Below are 22672 nucleotides of genomic sequence, written 5' to 3' on the forward strand. Positions count from 1 at the left end.
TGAATTCTCACAAATGCATGTGCACAGATGAGAAATGAGATTATTCTTCATTTTGTCTTCATCACTGTTACTTCAGTACTGCCAACTGTCTTAATTGTTTTATACTCAATTTATCAACTCTCTTGATAATTTGATTTATTTGACAATACCAGCAGGCTTCAAGGAAGTTAATGAGAATTGCACATGGCCTGTCTGTTAATTATTTAGTAATAGGATTGTAGATGCAGAAGAAAGCAGGGAAATCTGAAAAGAGCATATTTAAATGAAAAGTTTTGTCCTTTGTTGTTTGTTTTTTTTAAGCCAGAGTCTTCTGTAAAACTGAAGTCCTGTATTTTTACCTTGTGTATTTTAAAAAATCACCCTAACTTTAGGTTATCATATGCTGTTTTTTTTTTTTTAATTTTTAAGTTTAAGGTATTTGAGTGTGTGAGGTGGTAATACTTGTAATAATGTGTGTGGGGAAAATTTGCATGAATTTACCTATTGCTGTCAGCTTACTTTTTCAGGCTCTAATAATTAGGCTGCATATGTTCTTTCACTAGTATAGATCTGTTCCATAGGAATACATGGACATAAACTGAATTTAAAATCAACCATGGATTCTTTGTACCCTTCACTGCTAAAATCTGTTGGGAAACTTCCCTATGAAAATACTTGTAGGCTGTGCTCAAGTCACAACTTTTCTCTGTCTCAGAGTAATTTTCAGAGGTTACTCTATGTGATTGTTCTCTCACTTCTTTCCAGACTTTTTCCACTTTACAAAATTATTTTTTCAAGCATAAGCAAAAAAACTGAACACAGTATTGTGTGAACAGAGGTAGTAGTGTCATTTTGATATTTTCCTGTATCTTTATACAAGGATGCTGTTTCCCTCCTACTGTCTGTTTCCAAATGCTCATTTTTTTGTTGCTGTTGTTTTGTGTAATCAAGTTGGGAGGCCACTTTTGGCTGCTTTAGAAGAAAATTTACTCCAATGAGTTATCTTTAAAATTTGATCAGTCTTGATTCCAATGTGCATCTATCAGGACTCATTTAATTTTTAAACTTTACCAGGAATGCCTTCATATCTTCTTCTGCATCACTGTTTATTCCTCATACTGAGTCTAGGTTCTATTTGACTCCACTCAAAAGGCTTCCTTGGATTACTAATTACTCTGTATCTGTATCTATATCTGTTTTGATATGTTAACAATGTGTTCAATTCAGCTATTAGTTAATTCACCATACTTCCAAACTGTTGTTTTTCAGTCTGACTGAAATGTGAGCTTTATATGGACTATTTATATCATCCTTTTAAAACTCAGTTCAGCTTTAGAGAGCCTAAGTGATGTGTTAAACATTTGAAGTAATTAAATATATTATTTCCTGTTTTTCTAAAATACAGTACATACTGTTGCATTTGAGATAAAAATAATAAGCAGTTTCTAAAATACAATTTATACTATTATACAATTGTCCATTTACTTAAATTCCCAAATAAATAGTAAATAAGTAATTTTTCTTGTGGTTCATTAGCGCCAAAATAATATTAAATTTAATTATTGTCATTAAAAGTGCATTTATTAATCAGTACGTGCTTGGTTTATTATGTGAAAATTATTTCAGAATGTCCTGTTATGTGAAGAGACAAGAACATCTTCAGCGTTGTAGTTATTCACTTCGCACAATGCAAGTGAAGGCATTTGCAATTTGATGATAATGCCACTTGCCACAAGTGCCATTAATTGCAACTATTCCTTATAAAAATCTTATGATTTGATGAATTACTACTTGAGCAATAAGCCTCAACAATGTTGTAAACCCTGGAATCAGTAGCAACAGAAGTTAGACTGCAGTTTCAAGCAGTCTAACTTCTGCTGTTATTCCAGTAACATGGATCAAAATTGTAAACATTAGAGAAATTGGAGTAGAGTGAAGCTAGAATGAAGATCTGGTAGACAGGTGAAATCTATTATCTGTCCTTTTTCTTCTTTTCTCCAATCTTGCATATAGAAGGAAATGATAAACCAGCCTGAGTAAAAAATAGATCTTTTGATTATTTTGACTTGCCAAAACAAGAATTAAGTTTATCTAAAATGACAAATTGCTGGACGTTATTCACAAAAAAAATATAAGTCTGGATTTTAATTTAGCTTTCCTTTACTGTTCTTTTTGTCTTCTGTTGTACATCCCACCTACACGTCGGGATTTATTTTAGCAAAGACAATGTATTTTGTATAATTTTGTATTTAGAAATTAAGTAGCCTTTGTGTGCTGTGAAGGTCTTTCATAATGATGTATGCAGTCAACTAAAATCTACTATCTAAACATAATTTTATGTTTAGATAATACATAATTTCATAATTTAAATACATAATTTTAAACATAATTTCATTTCACTAATGAAACAATTCATTAGTGGTTACCTATCCTTGTTTAGAATCCTTTCCTGGGGTTAGCCAATTCATTCAAGTGCAGAATTCAGGTGTAAGTAGTGTGAAAGCTCCTCCTTTCCTTCACTTGAATAAGGAAATGCTTTCTCTTCTGTGTGTATGCAAAGTAACCATTTAGAGTAATGGACATTATGTGCTGGGTAATGGTTGGAGTGGGTGGGCTTTAACCATTTCTTGCTTTTATTGACAGACTCAGTTACCAACTGGCACCACTAAAGCTTCTGTGTGCTGTAACAGTGATTTTAATATCTTTGCTCTGTTTTGCTGAGAGAAAGGATGAGAAGAACAAAGGCAAATAATCTGTCTGAGGACTTAGTAGTGTGCTTTATTTTTATGAGAGTCACTGGTAGGTTTAGCTAGAACTGTAAATCTTTACTAAGGAGCCTAGTCTCAATTGTATGTAATGCGTTCATATTCCTGGAAATTAAAGGCGGTATTACATTCTTTCAATGTAAGTCGGAAACTAAAAATGGTTTACTGTATTTCTCTCTTGCCAAATCATAGCAGTACCATTTCCCCCACGTCCCATAATGAAACCCTGAATGCACAACATAATCGTAGTCAGATCCAGCCAAGAAGTGAAAACAAAAAAAAAAACTAAAACAGCTCAGTAAGTATATGAGAGGAAAGCTATTACATGAGCAGAAACCTCTTGGATATTGACAGTTTTAAAATGTGATGTAGTATTCTTTTGCAGTTGAAGGTATGATCTATTTCTTTTCTCTTTTCCTTTTTTCTTTTTTTTCACTTACTATTGCATCAGTTGATTTTTATGGTGATTGAGTGGGTGTGCATGGAAAGAAATCAGTGTCCTTAGACTGTCTTTACACATGTTCTCTTGCTTCACTTCAAGTCCCATATTTCTAATCATTCTGTCATGTTGCTTAACAAGACAATAAGTCCCTTGTGTCACATAGCACAAAACAAAGAATTGTGTTACAACCAAGTGCATAAATGCGATTTCTTGCAGGTTTGAAAAAATAAAATAACTTTTCTCTGTATCTGTTTGTAGTTTCTTGTTCACCACCTTTTTCTCAATTTTCTGGGCCCTTTTGAGTGTATTCCCAGACTGTCCTTATCAGTTTACTCACAACTTTATCAATTTATAGCACTACGATTCTTTTTCCACTCTATGAAATTATCTGGCAGTGGTGAATGGTTAATTAAAAGCTATATAACCCCATGCATCTATCTGTGTGTCCCTTAACAACTGTTAGAAATTTGTCAACCTTTAGAAATTGCATTTGGGTCTAAATTCCTATGTAGAAAGAGTCTGTGGGAAACAAACAAGCATCTCTTGGAGTTTTCACACTTGGCAAAAAAAAAAAAAAAAAAGTGTCAGTATCTTTCATTTCAGGCACCAAACAGTTCTTGCATTTTGTTCCTGGAAAATGGGTGTTTCTCTATATGTATATCTTTATCATTATCAATCTATATGTCTATATATGTATATGTCTATATATCAATCTATATATCTACCTTCATAGACACAATATAATAACTAAATTTCTCTGACTCATATAGTCTCTCCCTAAAAACAGAGACCCTTACTTTGTGGCACAGCAGAAAATCAGAATTCTTTGTTTATGGGGTTGCTGTACCTGAGGTTTTTAGTTGTTTCTTTCCCCATTGGTTTCCTCCCACAATTCATGCATACCTCAGCAGCCCTTTAAACTTAAAATAACAAATTAACATTACTTATAAATGCTCCAGTAAAAAGCAGTTTTCCCTTTGCTCTTTTAGTAACTTGTTGTGTGTCTCTGAGAAGTAAAATACATGTGAAATCAAAATGAATCCCAAGCAGATGTTTAAGACACAGTTGAAATGTTGTATTTATTCTCCTTTTTGCAATAGAGAAGTCTTATTTATGGACCTATGACTGGACTGGACTAAAGTATGTGTTGGAGATAGGGTAGTTAATTTTTATAAGTTCTTCCACTACTCTAAGGGGATGAAGAAATGCTTCTTGAAATATTCCTATTAGTGATTTTAACCACTGACTTGCTAGAATAAAAACTGTCTGGCTGTATTACTGATATAAATGCTGCATTTATATCAGTAATCATGTAAAGCACTGGAAATATTTTCATTTTAAATGATAAGAAGACTAGCTTTAGACTTGTTACTTTTCAAGATAATTACAGAAAAAGGAAAAACAAACCTCATACAGCCCAAAAGAACATAGAAATTAGGTGCAATGCAATTTGAATATACAGTACAGGTTCTGTCACCTGACTATTCTTAAATCTGCTCTGAGAATAAGATGGAGTTTAAGTGCTCTGTGCAATTCCAGCCTTTGCTTCCGCTTGTTCTTTGTTGAGATAATGGTGTTCTGTATTTATTCATTGAGCCGTAAAAAATGTTTTTAAATAGGTTACACAGTTGTTAGCGTCTAACAGCTTGACTTGCTTAACATTTTTTCTTTCACCCCCAATTCTAGGAAGGATTTCTGTGTACATAAGGATGAACCATGTGATACTGTTGGTAAGTAAATAAACGTAAGAGACTGCATAAACTACGTAATAAAATCAGTTTTATGTAAATAGAAATGAGAAGCTAAAAGATGAAAGGAAAATCAGTGACGGAAAGCAATACTTAGCTAAAATTCAAAATACATCTTAAATTCTAATAATACTGTTAGATCGGTATGTATGTGTGTATGCTTCTAGCAAAGTACTGTGTTTTAGTACAATATTTCCATCTCTTTCATAGAGAAAACTTTAAACCTTTTTTATTTTTAGTCTCACTGACTAAAAATTGTTTTACTCTTTCTAATTTTGAATATGAAGCTAAGAAAATGTGTTTCTGATTATTTTTTATGCAATGGATTTATCTTTGGTGTGAATATGTTTATGATACATAAAAAAAATTTCCATAAGAATCTAATGCATGGTACAGTGTTTATGAGCTATTTATGTAAGAAGTTTATGAACTCCTTCAAAAGAATACAGGATGTGAGCTAGTGTGAAAGGCATCTTCTGACATCTTCATTTGAAGTAAATGCAGACTGTACTGAGTTTTTCTATAAACATTTATTTAGTTCACACACTTTTTGGAAGACAGTGTTCAGTCTGGTGGAAAAGGTAGCAAAAAGTAGCAGTTGTTTTGTTTAATTGTAATTGTAATTCTGGGTAAAAACACGCCATGACCTTAATTGGAGGATATCATGGCGTGTTCTTAACCTAGAATTTCAGTTTGCTAATAGAAGTCTTAAAGAGTAGTGTATGTGAATACAAGTTTTCAGAATATAATTTTTTTCCAGTAAGATTAGAATGACAATAATGTACTGTTGTCATAGTTGTGCTCCCTCCTAGGTAGAGAAGGAGTAGCTTTTTCTCCCATTTCATTTCAGTTGCAAAGATTTGAGAAGAATTCTTATGTAAACTGTATTACCTCACCACTTGCTAATCTTTTTTCTTGTACTGCTGTATCCCAAGTGTATATGAGTGTGTCTGTGGGATGGGTATCAAGAAAAAAGCCTTATAAATAAGAATGTTATGTGTTTCACAGAAGTAAATTATTATGAGTTCCTGGTGTTCTTTCACTAATCGGTGTATTGGTCTTAGGTGAATTTTGTATGAGTGTTTCTTGTTTGGAGGCATTTATTTTTGACTTACTAGTGCAAAAATACTTCCAGCAGAAAGAGGAAGCAGTGTGACAAGAAGTCTTCATAAAACTTAAAATTGGAGTACTTCCAGTTTGTCTAAATTAGGATAGGTTGCTTCCTGAATTTCAGAATTGAAGTGAATATATTCAAGAATTTTCCCTGAACAATGTTTTCTCTTTGGCTGAAGCTTGGAGGTAGTAGGAGAATTATTTATTTCTGAATTTGTCCATAGAATTTTAAATTGAGTAAGATTAAACTGACTCAAGTATCAGTAATGAGCAGTTCTGTGGTGAACAAGCTGGGATGAAACTTGAAAATGTGGCAGTCTATTAATTTTTAAGAGCACAAGGAGTAAAGGATTTGCAGTCCTAATATTGTGATAAGCAAAATTAAGTAGATACCTTGGCTGAATGACCTGGCTTATTGTGGATTGACTGCTGTGGACTTCCCCATTCTCTGTGCTTGGAGGTTTCTTCAGGAGCTGAACCGCAGTTTGTATGTATAATTCTTTCCATATAGGTACAATTGTGCAGCATAAGCAAAGGTCATTGTTTTTCTTATGTTTCATCATTTATTTTATGAATTTCAATCATTTTTTTCCCAGATGAATATAGCACCTTTCCGTAAATGTAGTGTATAATTTTTTCCATGAATACTTATAATACTGTGGGTCCATGCTCACTGTTTAGAAGATATTTTCTTGAGTGTCTTGTCCACCATCATTCTGGAGCTCATCTAAAGAGGAGTGTTGAAAAACTTTGCACATTTCTCTTGAAGAGAATTTTTAAGTTATCTTACTGTCACAGACATATTCTGTCAATTATTTTGAGGCTAACAGGTCTATAATGACAAATTGTTGATAGTACATGTAGAAGGTGGTTTCATTTTGGTATCTTTACTCTGAATTCTTTTTCCCCTAGGCAAACCAAAAGGAAAATTTTATATTAGTTGATGAGTAAAAGTTTGGTGAAAGGAAATGAAGGGTAGTTTGATCTTCCTATATTCATGCAAAAAGTTTATAGGCAAAAAGTGACAGTACATTCCAGGGATGTATCACATGCTGTAAATTGCAGAATTTGCCAAAGACAGTAAATGAGAAATGCTAATGTACTATATAATTCCCCAATGTCCACATCTTGCCTCACCTTCCCCCCCTCTCCAAAAATCCAGAAGAATGCACAATACAGACTCTACCATAAAAAATGGAATAAAGCAATTCTCTCTGAAATATTAATATAACTGTACAGGAATGTGAGGCAGTCAAGGTGATCTTTGTAGCACTTCAGGCATTTAGAAATGAAAGTTATGACAAGGGAACATGTACAGGACAGACCTCATTATTGGAAAGGGTTGTCATGGTGGATGTTGGAATAGTTCTTTGCAGAGATGAATGCAGACAAATACTGGATTTATTGTTTACTCATTACATGCAAAGACTCACAGTTTTCAGACTGGACATGAGTATCCTTTTAAGCTAAAGAGAGAAAGTGCCAGTATTCTGTTATGTAGACAAAGTTTTCATGTATTTAGGTGGCAAATAACACACTTTTCTGTACTTCCAGTCTTGTTCTACAAAAAATACAGAACTTGTGCAGTCTTCAAAAAGTATTTTTTCATTGTCTCTTAAAATAACAGTGATTTATATGAAGATTAGATGGTTTAATATATAATTAACCAGGAACTCTATTAACCAAAAAAAAAATGTTTGCTCAAAATTAAAACCATATGGCAAACCTCCCTGGATATATACTGGATTATATTTCATTAATGATTTTGAACATCATTTTGATAATCTTCTAAATATTCTTTCAGAAAGGCATTTAAGGTGGAAAAATGCAAGATTTTTTTTTTTCTGTAATGATAAAAAATATTATTTGCATTGATTGTCAAATATTACTTTCTTAGTCAGGAAAAAAAGATCCCTCTATCTGGGAGACCAAGCATTATGGAGAAGGGAAGGCTTTGGGGAAACCTCATTGTGGCCCTCCAGTACCTGGAGGGAATTTTGAAAAAAAAGGAAAAGTTTTTTATGCAGGCAGATAGAGTCAGGACAAGGGGAAATGGTTTTAAAGCGATAAACCGAAAAAGGGCATGTGTAGAACAGATATAGGTAAGAAATTCTTTACTCAGAGAGTGGTGAAGTGCTGGAACTGGTTGCCCAGAGAAGTTATGGGAGTTCAAGGCGAGGTTGGATGGGCCACTGAACAACTTGATCTACTGAAAGGTGTCCCAGCTCATGGCAGGAGAGTTTGGAACTAGATGATCTTTAAGGTCTCATCAAATCATTCTGTGATTCCAAAACTCATTAGTACTTCATATTTTATTATTTTGCAAAGTAAACAGAAAGAGAAGAATTATTTCAGGGATTTCTTTGATTTCCCCAAAGTTTCTTGAAATTTAGGAAGTAGAATGTAGTTCTTTTATGTCTTTCAATATTAAGTATTTCTCTATTGCTAGAAATGTTTGGAAATCTCTGCTGTAGGCAGGGAGTTGAGGGTCTGCTTTCTTACTTCATAACTTAAATCCAGAGTAACTCAGATAATTGTCCTCCTTATCTAATCCCTTGTTTCTGTAAAATGTTAAGCAAGACTCTCATGTGGTATCAGTCAGCCTAGGTCAATGGATTTCTGCAAAGCTATTCTGATTTCAGCATTGCCAATTGTTGCAGCCACTGTGAAATTCATTCTGGGTGGAGAACCACAAAGCAATTGGGCTGAAAAGTGACCAGATCCGAGTGTTCTTGAGCTTCCTCTGGTGGATTGATTGGTTGGTTGGTTGGTTGGTTGGTTGGTTGGCTGCAGCATTCTTTATTCTTTTTGCCCCCTCCTGTTTTGCTCATGTGTAAGCCTTCTGTCCTTTTTTCATGCACAGAAGTGATATGATGCTGCTCCCTTGATTCTTACAGTTCATCTATAGCTTAAAGAGAGGTTTCAGACCTTTATTTTTCAGTATGGTTGTGAGGGACAAAGCGGATCTCTCTGTGGGTGGAAACATATCATGGTGTTTTTATACAAATTAAATTTAATTTAGCTAATGAGAAGACTGGTTTAGATATGTAATTGCCCAGGGTTTTTTTCCCCCAGAAGATAACTGTTTTGGGATCATAGCATGTTTCTCCTCCAAACAAGCTTTGTTAACTTAGAGGAAGCTACTTTTTCAATTTGTGTTGATTTGGAATGTTCTTTTTCTTGGGCTGATGACAGGTAAAATTATGAGTGTAGACACCCTAATGAATTTCAGAAAAAATTAAGAAGTAATTAAATAGTTGATTTTCAGAGGGTGAAGTCCATTGCAATGGAATCATCACAAAATGTAAATTGGGGATTGCACGTGCTGTACTGTTGTTGTGTATGACTTTTCTGGTATTATCATATTGAGGTAACTGAGACGATTCATAGGGAAAATTGTTATTAGGATGTTGCACAAACCTTTAAGACATGGAAATAAAAATATTTTTTCACTGAAATCAACAGATATTTTCTCAACAAGTAGGCCTACGAGTAAACACAGAAAGACTATTCCTTGAAGCAAGTTTATGCACATTCTAATTTCCCTTCCTCTTGTCTACGTTTCCACTTCAAGAAACATGGCAATCAAGATTATGACTCTCTGAGGCATACTTCTTTTGGACTAGACTTGTTGCTAGCTAATGTCTTCTGTGGAAACACTATACTAGAGAGTTCTCAGAATGCAGTGTTACAGGCATAGAAAGATTCTAAAATGATGCTTGTCTTGTGTTTGCATCAGTTTGGAGCCCTGTTAACCTGCTGAAACTCAGATAGTGACTTCTGGTTTTGTTTGCATATTTTTAGGTAACATTTGCAATTAAAACAACAGCTATAAGAACATGTGATTCTATCTAAACTGTTTGCTAAAGAGCATTTTCCAGTGAAATGCAATCTCTAAATAGAATTCCTCTAAAAACTTGTCAGATTGGTTTTGGACATAAATACAGTATATTAAAAATTTCTAAATTTGGTAACGCCTAGTGTTGTAGATACAAAAAAGACCAGCAGAAAATTAAGGTGACATCAGATCTTTGTAGTGTTGCAAAGGAACTCAGTGGTGTGGACACAAATCATAATTGATAAGGGATCAGACAAACATCTACACAATAAATAACACAAACCAAAATGAAATGAAAGAACATATTTTTCATCCAACTTAGAAAAATATCAAATATAGATATACTTCTCTTTCCTAATATGAAAGCTATCAATCTTTAATACAAAGAGCTTGGAGTTTGTCCTTATATTCTGGGGACAAAGTTTTAGACCAGTTATATGCATTAACAGATATGATAGAAATAGGGGATTGGGCAGACTATCCATGTCCAGTGAGGGTAAATGATGGAAATACTAAAGCTGGATGCTTAGGGCTAGTTACCAATGAACAAGCAGGCAAAGAAGTTGAACTGAGCACAGGCAGCAGTATAGCAGAAGTAAACTTTAGAAGTCCTGCTTTTTTTTCTTTTTTGTTGAGTCAAAGTTATCAAAGAAATGCACTTCCAGCAGTTCCAAATAAGCACTGTGAGTTATTCAGGTGTTGCAACTTGTGGGATATAGGAAGGTTTCTCATCAGTCAAGACAAACAGGAACCCGAAAAATCCCAGAGCCTGTCATTTATGGTATGTCCTAAAGTTGATACGCATTTTTGTAAACAAGTAAAGACAGGTAAAGCTGAAACCAGGGTGTGGGCCAGGATGACTGCCACATAGGACGGAATATAGAACCTGTGTATAGGTTCTGCTCTGTGCATAGCTGAGTACAGCCAGTCTTGCAGATAGAAGTGCAGGAACCATGCTTAAATGAGTCTCATAACATTTTTGCAACATCTAGGATTTTTAACAGTTCAGGACTGCCCACAGTCTAGTTTGATATTGGTGAAAAGTGTTGCGTTTCAAATAATTGAATACTCTTTGAGTATATACCATTTTAAAATTCTGTTGAATGAGGTTACCTGTACATAGAGATGCATCATTTTTTTACATATTCATCACTAGTGTAATTAATTTGCTTGGTTTTGTTGTGAATGTTACTGCTCTTGGTGCCATGGGGAATTCAGAGTGGGAGGAGGGCAGTTGAATGACAGATTGGATGATGAGAAACAATTACAGCAAGTTTCTCTCAGCAAAGGCATAACTACAGTCTGTTAATTTTCCAAGGTCTTAAATGTTCCCTGACATACCCATGCTAGACAAAATTTTCAAAAACAGCAAAAGCATTTTAAGCTCTGCATTTTGTTCTGTGAACTGATTTGTCCCACTGAACAAGAGACACTCTAAAAATTTATCCTATGTAAAGGATATTCTGACATTCACACAACTGCACTCACTAGTTAATCTGCAGAAGATTTCCTGTGGAGATTTCCAATGTCTAACTTAATCTAAGTTATTCACATAACCTTTACAAGACGTGCAATTTTGCATTCATACAACATTCTTTTACAGCAAAATAATGATAGTAATAATTCACAGACTTACATAGAGAGTAAACACCTCATACAATGAGAACAAGACCATCTTTTAAGTGCTTTTATAGAAAGCTAGCTGAAGAAATCTCACTGAATTTTAATTCCTGGACATTTGTTTCTTCTAAAAGAAAAGCACTCTAGCTCAAATGTGTAGCTGGAAATGCCTGAGTAGCTCCATTATTCACACGTGACTTATGAACACTGATTTTTTTCTGTAGAAATGGAAAAGTTCCCTGGGAAGTGATAGCCGTATGATAGTCCAGTGTATCTAGTATAGAAATACCTTTAATACAGAAGCTTTTTAAAAATAATTGGAATATTTTGACTTCTACAGCCTACAGAATAAAATCTGGTTTTGTCAGTGAGTTATATAAGTACAGCAAAACAGATCCTAATTAATTGTAAATTCAATAAATACGAAAAAACAAATCAAAATAAGTAAATAGAATTTAGTTTCCCTCATATGTTGTAAAACATCAAATGAATTATGCATGCTTGGTGCAGTTTCTCAGAAGCGCAGAATGCTGACTACGTGTATTCAGTCATCAAATCCAGACGTTGCTATTACAAACCTCAACTTTATTCTTCTCATATTAAATTCAGCTCTAAAAATTATTTAGCTTCATGTTTCCAGCAAAACTCCTAAGATGCAGATACCTTGGCTGCTATTTTACTGAGTTACAATAAATGACAAGACTCCAGTGAGACCAGAGACAGAAGTTTTCACATCGAGATATGCAAACCTTTGTTTTCAAGCGATGTTGTAACTCAGACAGAAAATTGCTGGGTTACAACACATCAGATTGTTTCATTTTCCAGTGCTTTATTTAAAGTGTTTAAAGCTTAATTAATCTCAACAGTAGTAGGGTGACAGAGGATGAATCTGTCTGAATGGACTCTTGATGGCAATTTCATAATCATTGAGGTTTTAATTAGTGACCTTTACCATGCTTAAAAAACAAGTCTTCTCTTCATTAAACAATTGATCAAGGACTTGATGCAGGCAACTCCTTTGTTTTCTTATTTTATGTTATTTTACTTTGAAGTCTTTAGCCAATGTATTTAGAGAGCTGAAAGCAATGGAAAAAAGGTATTTTCTGTTTTTTTTTTCAGATTGTACTACAGAGGTCACTTGCTGATTTCTTGCTAAGTGTGTGTAAAAAGTCTGTCTAAGGAAGCAGTAGGGCCTTTGAGTGTGTTTAGGAGGATGGGAAGGCTAATTTTCATGTTTACATATAGTTTCAGATGTTTACAATGAAATCTATGTAAATGCTAGATAGAGCTGAGAAAATCTATGACATTCTGTATTGAATTTCCATTAACCTCTGGATGTTCTAGTTCAAGGAAATTTTGAGGCTGAAACATGTTGCTCATTTAATGTGTGGGATAATTTTGTGTATTTGTTGGTGTTCATGGTTGCCTTTGATACTATTTATTTGTACAATAGCCATTTATCTATGTAGTAGTTCTAAATAAAAAATATATGCACTATTGTTAAGATAGTATTAAAGGTTCAATCATTCCTCAGTTACTAAAGAAATAAACTTTTTCAGATAGTGTCTGTCTTGAAATATCTCTGAGGTTAAATGTGATTTTTTCCTATATTGAAATAATAACTATTGGATTAGACCTGTATCTAATTCCAGTTGCACATTCCAGTTCAGATTTAGTTGTGCTCTTTCTCATTTAGTTAATATGTGATCCTTGTTCTTCACATATGTTTAAGCCCCAGTGGATTCAGCTACAAGATCAAGCACTGAATTTGGTTCTTGACTTGAGTAAGGAGTGGTGTAAGATGCCTCAGTGCCAACCACAGGACCTCATAATTTCATATTCTTTCTGTGAAAATGCAGTAAAACTTTGTCATTTTTCTACAGGTTATGTTGGTTCATCTCTAGGTACATCTTTTATTTATATCTCTTGTTTTCTGTGTTTAGTTTCAACTTATCTGAACTATTTAAAATCCTTTTTCAAAGGAATTTGAAATATAGAGACATGTACTATAAGAATTTAACATTACACTGAATATTTAAAATATTTATGTTTCAGTCTGGAACTTCAGTTCAGAATTTTGTCCATAGACAAAACCGCCATGTCTATCAGAAAAAAGCACTCCAACGTAAGGAAAAAAATGAATCTCATCTATTAGTGCATGTTTACTACGTGTTAAAGAAAAAAGAAGGAAATTAGAAGAAAGCTAATTATGACAGTAATTTGTGTTTGTCTTGTGAATAGTGTGTAGTTTGCAAACTCATGTGGGAATCCTTCACTTAAGCATGCCAGATGCAGAAGTGAAAAATCAGTGAGACCATGGTGCACATGGCAGATTTCTTCGAGGTGCTCATGCCAAGGATGGGCAGGGCAGTGAGACACAAAGCAGAAGACAGAAGTGGGCATGGCTTACTTAATATTAGGTAAAATGGTTTCTCTAGGAGAGAATTTACTATTTTTGCTAATCAGATTGCAAAATATAAAAAAAAGCAGGAGCAACTTAATGACCCTCTCAATAGATTAAACAGTGAATTAAGTTTTGTGTCACTCTGTTCATTGAAATTTTTGAAAAACAGAATTAGATCCAAGCAGCTGTGAGCACTTAAAAATACTTTTCATTGTCTCCTGGATTTCACAACTTCAGTACTCATCTTTTATGTTTTTTTAATATGAAAGATATAAAATCATGTAGGTTGGAGCTGTAAATAATCATGCATCAATAATAAGTTTCTCTATATGCCATAAAGCTCTGGATTAATTTGTATAAAGAGTTGTTCTTCACTTAATGTATCATCCGTATAATTAAATTTTAAAAATAAAAATGTAAAATGTGCTGTCACACATTAAAATTAAAGGCATTAAGATATATGGCTGTAAAATACCTGTTTTCTGCCTAGCCATCTATTTTGCTAAAATTAGTCTTGTGTTCAGGTCTTCATAGAAATGCTTGTGTGTAGTATCTTTATCCCTTCAAAAGAAAATTTTGCGAAGTTATGCATGAATAGTCAACTTTATACAGTGTCGTACACTAGAAAATCCTGGTGTTTTCTAGTGGAAATGTTTTCAGAACAATATTTTTGGAGACCAGGCATCTCCTTGAAATTAATGCATCAGTTTCTTTGTCCTGTAACTGTATAATGGCAGGTGGAAAAACAGTGTAATGGAATTAGATAACATGTTTTTTAAGAGTGGGATTGGAAGTCAGTGATACATGAATCCTTTAACTGAGGAGGAGACAAAAAGCTCCATATTTATGGAGAGAACTGCGGATGATGTATTCAACTGCATCTAACTTGTCAAAACACAAGGAAAAGTGCTCCACAAATGGTATCAGAATAGAACAGAGGGACAGGGCCAAGTCTCACTCTTCATTTAAATATCTTTGGGAAGACTTTCAGTTTGAATCTGTTTCATAGCTCCTTTTTGTGACATTTAAGTGGCAACAAAACCAAATTTTGTAGGTTGTTTTGAGTCTATACTGAAGTTTTTATGTTCTCAGGATGATAATACCCCCTACACTGAATAAACCATCGAGAGTCTTCCTTTACTCTGATTGCTCAAGCAGGGATTAATGCTGCAGTCTAGTTATCAATTACCTTGCATCTTGCAGACCTTGCAAAGGTCATTTAAATAATTGGTATCCCGGAAGAAGAAAGACCTGATGCTCTCAGTCTATTCAGCTTGCTTTCATTGAACTCATCATACCAACAAACTCCAGGAATTTGTGAAGTTTGCAAGAGCATTGAGACATGGACTTGAAGAAACTCATCAGATTGCTCCATTGATCAGTTAACACTGACTCTTACTGGGGCAGCACAAACACTTTCATCATGAATGATAATACAGTATGGAACAAAATAGTCTTAGTTATACCAGTGTAGACAAAATACAGGATTAATATCTGCAGATAACAATAGTAATTTGAAATCAAATTATTTTAGTTGAAAAGAGGCATGGTGGAAAACTCTTCTCAAGATAGTTTTTCCCTTATTCTCATTTATCAAAATATACTAGCTAAGCTATGCATTGATATCTGGTCCTTGTTTTCTGTATAAAGGAACAATTGGCTATTCACATTTCCTGTAAGATGTGCTAGTACTTTCTGCTATAAGCAGCCCAAAGATCAGTCACTTTCTTATAGTGAATCTCTCTCGTAGTGAAACAAAGTACAGTTTCACACAAAAATCTTAAATGGTTCAAACTTCACAAGCTTTGGCCATAGAGTAGTACATTATGCTAAAAATCAAAGGAAAACCAGACTACTATTCCCTTTCAATCCTACTAGGTCCCCCTTGTCTCACATAAAAGAGAGAGCACCACATTAAATATTAGAAAAAAAAATCCTGAATATTTTCTTTAAGTGTGATCTCAGCAACAGTAAAATAATCACTTCCATATCACTGTTGAGTGTATCATAAAAACATGAGAAATGTTTTACAGGAATCACTCAGGTTGCAGAAAATGAGGTAATGTTTTACTGTGCTGAAGCCCCGTGTGTCAAGAAACAATTTTATGTTTCTGTAACAGTGTGTCATTTCCACAAGATTGGTATAATAAAATAAGTTGCAAAAGAAAACAAGACAGTCTTGTTTTCTTCATAGTTTGTTGCAAGAAGCAAAATAGGTCTGAATAATGTATTGTAGTGTGAAAATGATGTGAGCAATTTCACACTGTTTATTTGCATAGGGGATGGTACCAGCCATCTTCCAGAAAGAAGGCACCTGAACTAAGTTACAGGAGAATCAGCTTAATAGGGTATCAAGGCTGTAAATCTTTTAAGACCAGGAAAAGCATTGGTGATATATTATCAGTAGATCAAATTGGTAAGGGGAATTGATGTTACACAAGCCTGGGAAACATATTCAGGAAAAAAATGATTTGATGGAATGAGACAGGAGGTGAATTCAAAGGTGTTGCAATGTGTGTAGATATACAGAACATGGGGGCAGCTTTAGCAGCTGCACATTTTGTAAATGTGAGAACTGAAACCCAGATGTCAGAAAGGCAAGAAGAGAGATGAGCACCTGGGTGAATATTTTCACTAGTTGGATGGAGTGACATAATACTTAATTATTTCCAGTGTATATTTTACTCTTTGATGCTAATATATTTTGATCCAAGTGTATGGAGTTGTAGGCCTGAAGTATTCTAAAATATGTTAAAGTGAACTCACATTGCGCAGTGGTGGAAGCACTTTGGAAAGCTAATTGTACCATCTTGTGTTCCAGGACTACATTTTTTATGGGGAGAGTCAAATTTTTTCAGAGGCAGAATCAGAGACAAGAGAGAGCTGTAAACATACAGCATTTCCATTAAAATAGGAGTGCAATAAGTATTTTCCACTTTTTTTTTTTTTTTGTATTTACAAATAACAGAGGATGTTAAATCTTGAAATTATACATGCACTCAAGTTTTAAGGCCAGCACAATCTTTTGTTTCACAGAAGTGATGTCAAATTTCCATTTGGAAAATAGAGACTGCCTCAGAATTTATCTTGAAAACTAGGGTTTTAAAGCCCCTGAATAGTCCTGCTGGAAGTCTAAAACCTACACTTATGTCAGCATTTTCATCAACATGCTGTTTCTGTGCACTGTGCTTCCTACTATGCTATAGGAATAGCATATGCTAGGGCCCGTGACATCAAATTATAAGACTTATTTGAAAAATACTTTAAAATAAAATGTTGGGGTGTTTTAATGTCTTCCAGACATTTAATGTGTTTTTTAATTGACCAAACCTTTATGCACATTATTTTTATAAAAATATATCTAAATAGTGATTAAATTAAAAAAAAAAAAAGGTAATTTAAATGACTGGCAGCAGCAAGAAAGCACCTGAGAGCAAAGCTGTAAGAAATTATTAGAAAGGTTTGTCTTCATCAAATATGGTAGTTTGGCTTTCTTCTTGGTAGCAGGTATTTTTATTGTGTTTTCTTGTACTCTGGTATTCTTGGCAAACTAAAATTTCACTTGCCTTTTTGGCAAAGGTGCCTCCCTTTGAACTCAGACAAGAAGCTGTTGTTCTACTTTCCCTTTTAAAGTCATACTGTAGGAGAAACTTCAGTTTACAAGCCTCTAAAACATTTTGCACAATTATACTGGGCTAGAATATGAACTTGTTATCTCTTTTTGTTAAAATTAACTCTTTTAAAACACTAGTCCTAATAAATCTATGCCTTCTATTTCTTACAGACTTCTGAATGGAAAAATACCAGATATAAGTCATCCAACACTAGTCAGGCTGTTTAAGCATGGAAAATTTGTTCCCATGTATCGGGTGTTTTATTTCTAAAAAAGTGTTCTAGAAGGAAAAATGCAGGTCTCATAATACTTTTTTTTCTTGTTATCTTTTTTTGCAATGGGACATCTATTTTTAAATGATCTGAGGAATAATTTGTGTCTCAAAAGAAGAATTCTTTAATTCTTCTAATTTAAGAACTTCACGGAGAATTTTGACTTTCAAGAACTCCTCTAACAAGATTTTGTGTGGTGCTATTAGATATTAGATATTAGATGCAGATAGCCACCTGCATATTCCCATGTTGTGTTCACAGTGGTCCCACTTGCTTCCTGATAGTTTCAAGAGCTACTACATGCTCTGATATGAGATTAGTTTCTGATTAGCAACTGAACGGAACTTGACTCAAACAGAAAACAAGGAAGAGAATATGTTTTAGAAAAGATTAGTTCTGTGTGGATGCTGTATACAACAGTATTACTTTTTCTTCTATATTTGAAAAAATATCCTTTGTGGGGAGCAATGAAAATGCATGAGGGTGAGAATTCTATAACCAGGTATTCCATATGGGGAGGGCTTAATGTTTAAAACAAAATGTACTTACCTGAAGACATTTGATGTTATGTGGGATTTTGATTTTAGCAGAATGATGTGGCAGCGTACTGAAATCAGTGTAAGCCATTGTGTACCTGTTGCAGTGTACTGTGGGATCACAGTACAAATTTCATTCTCACTATTGGCCCTCATATGGTCATTGTCATGATGCTGAGCATCCCCTGGTGCTGGAAAGGAATATGCATGTTAAAGCCTGCTCGAGCCTGTTGCTCTGTTCAAAGTTCATTTTGTCAGTTATTCAGTTTTTATTCTCTGTTTTGGGCAGAGCTACAAATGCACTTACCCCTTGCTGGGCCAGCTAACTCAGGAAGCCATTCACACTCTTTTGATTAACTCAGGGATAAATATTTCCCTAAGCAGTTAATCCATTGAACTGATAAAGGCATTTATCTAAAACTGTCACTCCTGTCCTTCTTGGGTTCAGTTTTCTTTGCAACAGCTGTGGTCAGTCATTCCATACAATCTTTGCTCAGCTTCATAAGTACATCACCCTTGCCCACCACGCCTCTTTTAGGGGTCTACTGATCAGAAACCAAAGGTAATTTTTTTTTTTTAATAAACAGGTATATTTAAAGTAAGTAGGTTTGGAAAAGAAAAATAGAAGATGGACTAAATAAAGATCAAAAGAGAAGAAATAGAAAAGTGAATATATGTGAGTGTGCAGAAGTGTAGAGACAGTCATATGAATAAGACACAGCCTTCATACCATGTACGCCTTGTAGCACTATGACAAGTGTGTCAGTCTGGAGTAGTGATGCATGTGGTCTCAAGGGCAAAGAAGAAATGGGAAGTGTATGCTTTGGTTTATGTATTTCCCAGACATTATGATGATGCATTCATAGCAGTCTTTCTTTAGGTGTTGTGTGGGAAAGCCTGACTGCCGAGAAACATTGTCACATTGCCCACCTTTAAAGAAAATGTAATTGTAGAACAAGTTATAAAACAGAAAGCAAGTTTGAATTGTTAAAATTACTTCCTATGGTGTACTGCAGTGTTCACTGTCGTCATTTCACCATTTTGTGGAGTAACAAAGGCTTTTGTTGGTGTATATAAACAGTTTTATGGTAGGAAGTAGGCCCAAACACATGATCTGTGGCATATGATAATCATTCAAAGGAAGCTGCCTATCTGTCATGTCTGTCCAATGCATCAGTGAAAAGCATATCCTCAAGATTAATTTACTTCTGCATGTATTTGGTAAGAGCTGTTCTCATGCTAAGCTTGAAATCTGTTGCTAGTTCTTTAAGTAAAAAACTTTCCTGTCTCTTTATTGGGAAAGGCATAAAGAATGACACAGACTCTTTTGTGGAGTTGAACTGGAGAATTTTCTCTCGGTTTATTACTTCGGGTCTTTTTTATTGACTGATACATGAAAAGTACAGAAAAGTAAACTCTTATTTTTTAGTAAACTAACACATTACCATCATTAGTCAGTGGTGTTCACCACCCCTCGACTTTCTCTTGCAAGAAAACAAGGAACAGACAAACAGCACCTGCAAGGCTGTTTTCTATCTCTGAGGATTGTTTTAATTCCTCCTTATGAATTCCCAGGCCCCTGTCCCAGGCAAGACTGAGAAAGCTATGTGGTCTGCAATTTCCACAGGCACCGTGCTCCCTGCTTCACAGGTAGCATCCATAATTCCCCCCTTTTTGTTTTAAAATACAAAAGCAGTGTTTGTAATCTCCTGCTGGGCCCTTGCAGGAAAGAGAACAAACACAGCACAAGAGGTCTTCTTCAACAGAGTTTTGAATGGATACTGATTTAGAATGATTTTCTGGCCTATGTTTTTGATATCTAAGGGTTGTTTTCTTTGCAAGGACTTGATGGTTGACTTTAATAAACTAACACACACAGCACATAAAACATCATTAGTCTGCTCAGAACTGACAGTCTAACTTGTCAACAGGGAAGTTTAAAAGAATACCAAAGTGACAAAACTCAAGAACACCCAGATCCAGACGCACTGAATCTCTACTCAATTCCACCATATAACATCTATGAACTTTTTACAGATCAGTCAACAATGCAATTCACAATGCTTTAAATCTTTCATTGTTTAAGTAAAATCCCTCCTTTTTTTTTTTTTTTTTTTTTTTTTTTTTTTTACCATTTGATTTTCACCTCAAATATGACTGAGGGACTTGTAGAATTCACATGGCTGTGGTCAAGAGCTTTTTGACTCTTTGCAATTAGTGAAGTAACCAGGGAAGCTATTTGCGGTGTAGAGATGGTTGCTTCATCAGGCTCAGGTTGCTGTTGTTCGTAGGGTTCTGCAGCTGTGTTGCTGGGTGGTTTGAAGTTTGCAGGTTTGGGGTAAAGCTGATTCTGTTGTAAAGTTGTACTTGCTGCTTGCTGAAACTTTTCCTCAGCTGTTGTTTCCAGCGGTGGTTGCCCTGGCAATAGCACTGCAGTAGCCGGTCTGGGCAGCAATTTCTCTTGTGGCCCTGTCTGCCCCACCACACCAGGCTGGGCATGGAGGGGAGGAACCATGCCTGCCTCCATGTGGAGGCAGGTCACAGCGGGGGCGTCTGTGCTGTCACTTGTGTCACAGAAGAAAGGAACGCAGAGGGCGCAGGGGGGCTGAAGAACACCATCGACAGCAAAGGGCCCCTCATGGCAGTGCTCGCGGCGCCTTCACTGGCGCCACGGAGGGCGCAGGTGGGGACAGGCAGTCTCTGTTCCCCCACCGCCTCTCTGTTGAGGAAACTTGTGCTCATAGCTCCACAGGTGACAGGTCCTCGGTCCCACCCCCCAGTCTCTCATGGTGTACAAAAGAGGCACCCCTGGCATCTGAATTTTCTATCTCGGTATCACTGTCCCCAGACTGGCACTGTTCCAACGCTTTAAAGAGCACACCCTAGGTGGCTGCCAGGTTGCACATGCTGGTATCTCCTGCAGCTAACTCAGACCACAGGCGGTTTCCCGCTGACAACCAAATCTCCAGATCAAAGGCATTATCGACAGTCACAGTAAAACTTTGCGCTTTTACCCACTGGAGCAAAGCGCACATAGCATCTTCAGAACTATCGAGTCCCATGCGTGGCAAGGTGTTCTGCCACACAGAGAAGACAAGCTGATCACTAGTTGAATTGTGGTTCTTCATTGTGAGAACCGTCTATCTTGATGGCCCACGAATGCAAATTACGCAGACACAGTGGCTTAACCTGGGACTTTAAAAGCTCTAGCTTTGCCAAGATAAGCCGTTCCAAGCCTGCTCACTGGCAGGGCTCCACTATCCTGTTGGTCTAAAACCCAACTCCCTCCAGGAGAGCCCGGGAGATTCTCACTTACCCCTCTGTGGGGGAAGCGGCTGGTTTGTCAACTGCCGGCTGCACTGAACCTCGGGGGTCACCAGGTGCACATCACGTCGGGGTCACCAGATGTCGCTCTACTGGGAACGGCATAAAGAATGACATAGACTCTTTTGTGGAGTTGAACTGGAGAATTTTCTCTCGGTTTATTACCTCAGGTCTTTTTTAATGACTGATACATGAAAAGTACAGAAAAGAAAACTCTTATTTGTTAGTAAACTAACACATCGCCATCAATGGTCAGTGGGGTACACCACCCCTCGACTTTCTCTTGCAAGAAAACAGGGAACAGACAAACAGCACCTGCAAGGCTGTTTTCTATCTCAGGAGGATAAGGAGGATTGTTTTAATTCCTCCTTATGAATTCCCAGGCCCCTGTCCCAGGCAAGACTGAGAAAGCTATGTGGTCTGCAATTTCCACAGGCACCGTGCTCCCTGCTTCACAGGTAGCATCCATACTTTCCCTTTACTAGGTGAGCATCATTCGGTTTTGTTGCCAAATAAGTGAGGTGGCTTCAAAGTCGCATCTTTTTTGATTGTATAGAATAGTTCCATGAAGCCTTCATAAGGCACTCTTATAATTTACCCAGGTAATTTAAGGACTGAAAGTCTTTATTGTGTAAGTCCTAAAAATAGACATTTCTACTTCTGTCCAAATATTTATTTTATAAATTTAGCTCAAGATCTTTATTAATTTTCTATACCATAAAACAAACATCAGAAAAGTTTCTCATTAAAATTATGCCTTGAGGAAGTTAAAGTAAACTATTTAAATTTCTTAGAAGATTGAGTTACTTCTTAGAAAGGTTACATTTGGTTTTTCTTTCATATTAATAGTATGAAAAAATATGAAGCAAAGAAAATTTTCATTGCATAGAACTTCATATCCAATTTTTCATATTTTCTTCTGAATAGAATCATTAAAGACCTCATCAACAGTAATTATATAAAGCCATTCAGGTTGGTTTTTTTTTTCTCTTTCTAGATTGCAGAAAGAAGGTCAAAT

The 22672-nt window shown here is 35.5% G+C and overlaps 1 protein-coding gene across 10 annotated transcripts in view; it reads left to right on the forward strand.

Annotated features, from left to right (window-relative positions):
- Nucleotides 1-22672, forward strand: part of ADAMTS19 (ADAM metallopeptidase with thrombospondin type 1 motif 19) — a 140428-nt gene that overhangs the window by 40922 nt on the left and 76834 nt on the right. For all 10 annotated transcript variants that reach the window (XM_023944865.2, XM_086867040.1, XM_086867039.1 and 7 more), the window contains one exon: nt 4873-4916. In XM_023944865.2, the coding sequence (XP_023800633.2) occupies nt 4873-4916 (44 nt within the window). The remainder of the gene's footprint in view (nt 1-4872; nt 4917-22672) is intronic.

This window comes from Cyanistes caeruleus, chromosome Z, assembly GCF_971803275.1.
Source record: "Cyanistes caeruleus chromosome Z, bCyaCae1.hap1.1, whole genome shotgun sequence".
Lineage (NCBI taxonomy): Eukaryota > Metazoa > Chordata > Aves > Passeriformes > Paridae > Cyanistes > Cyanistes caeruleus.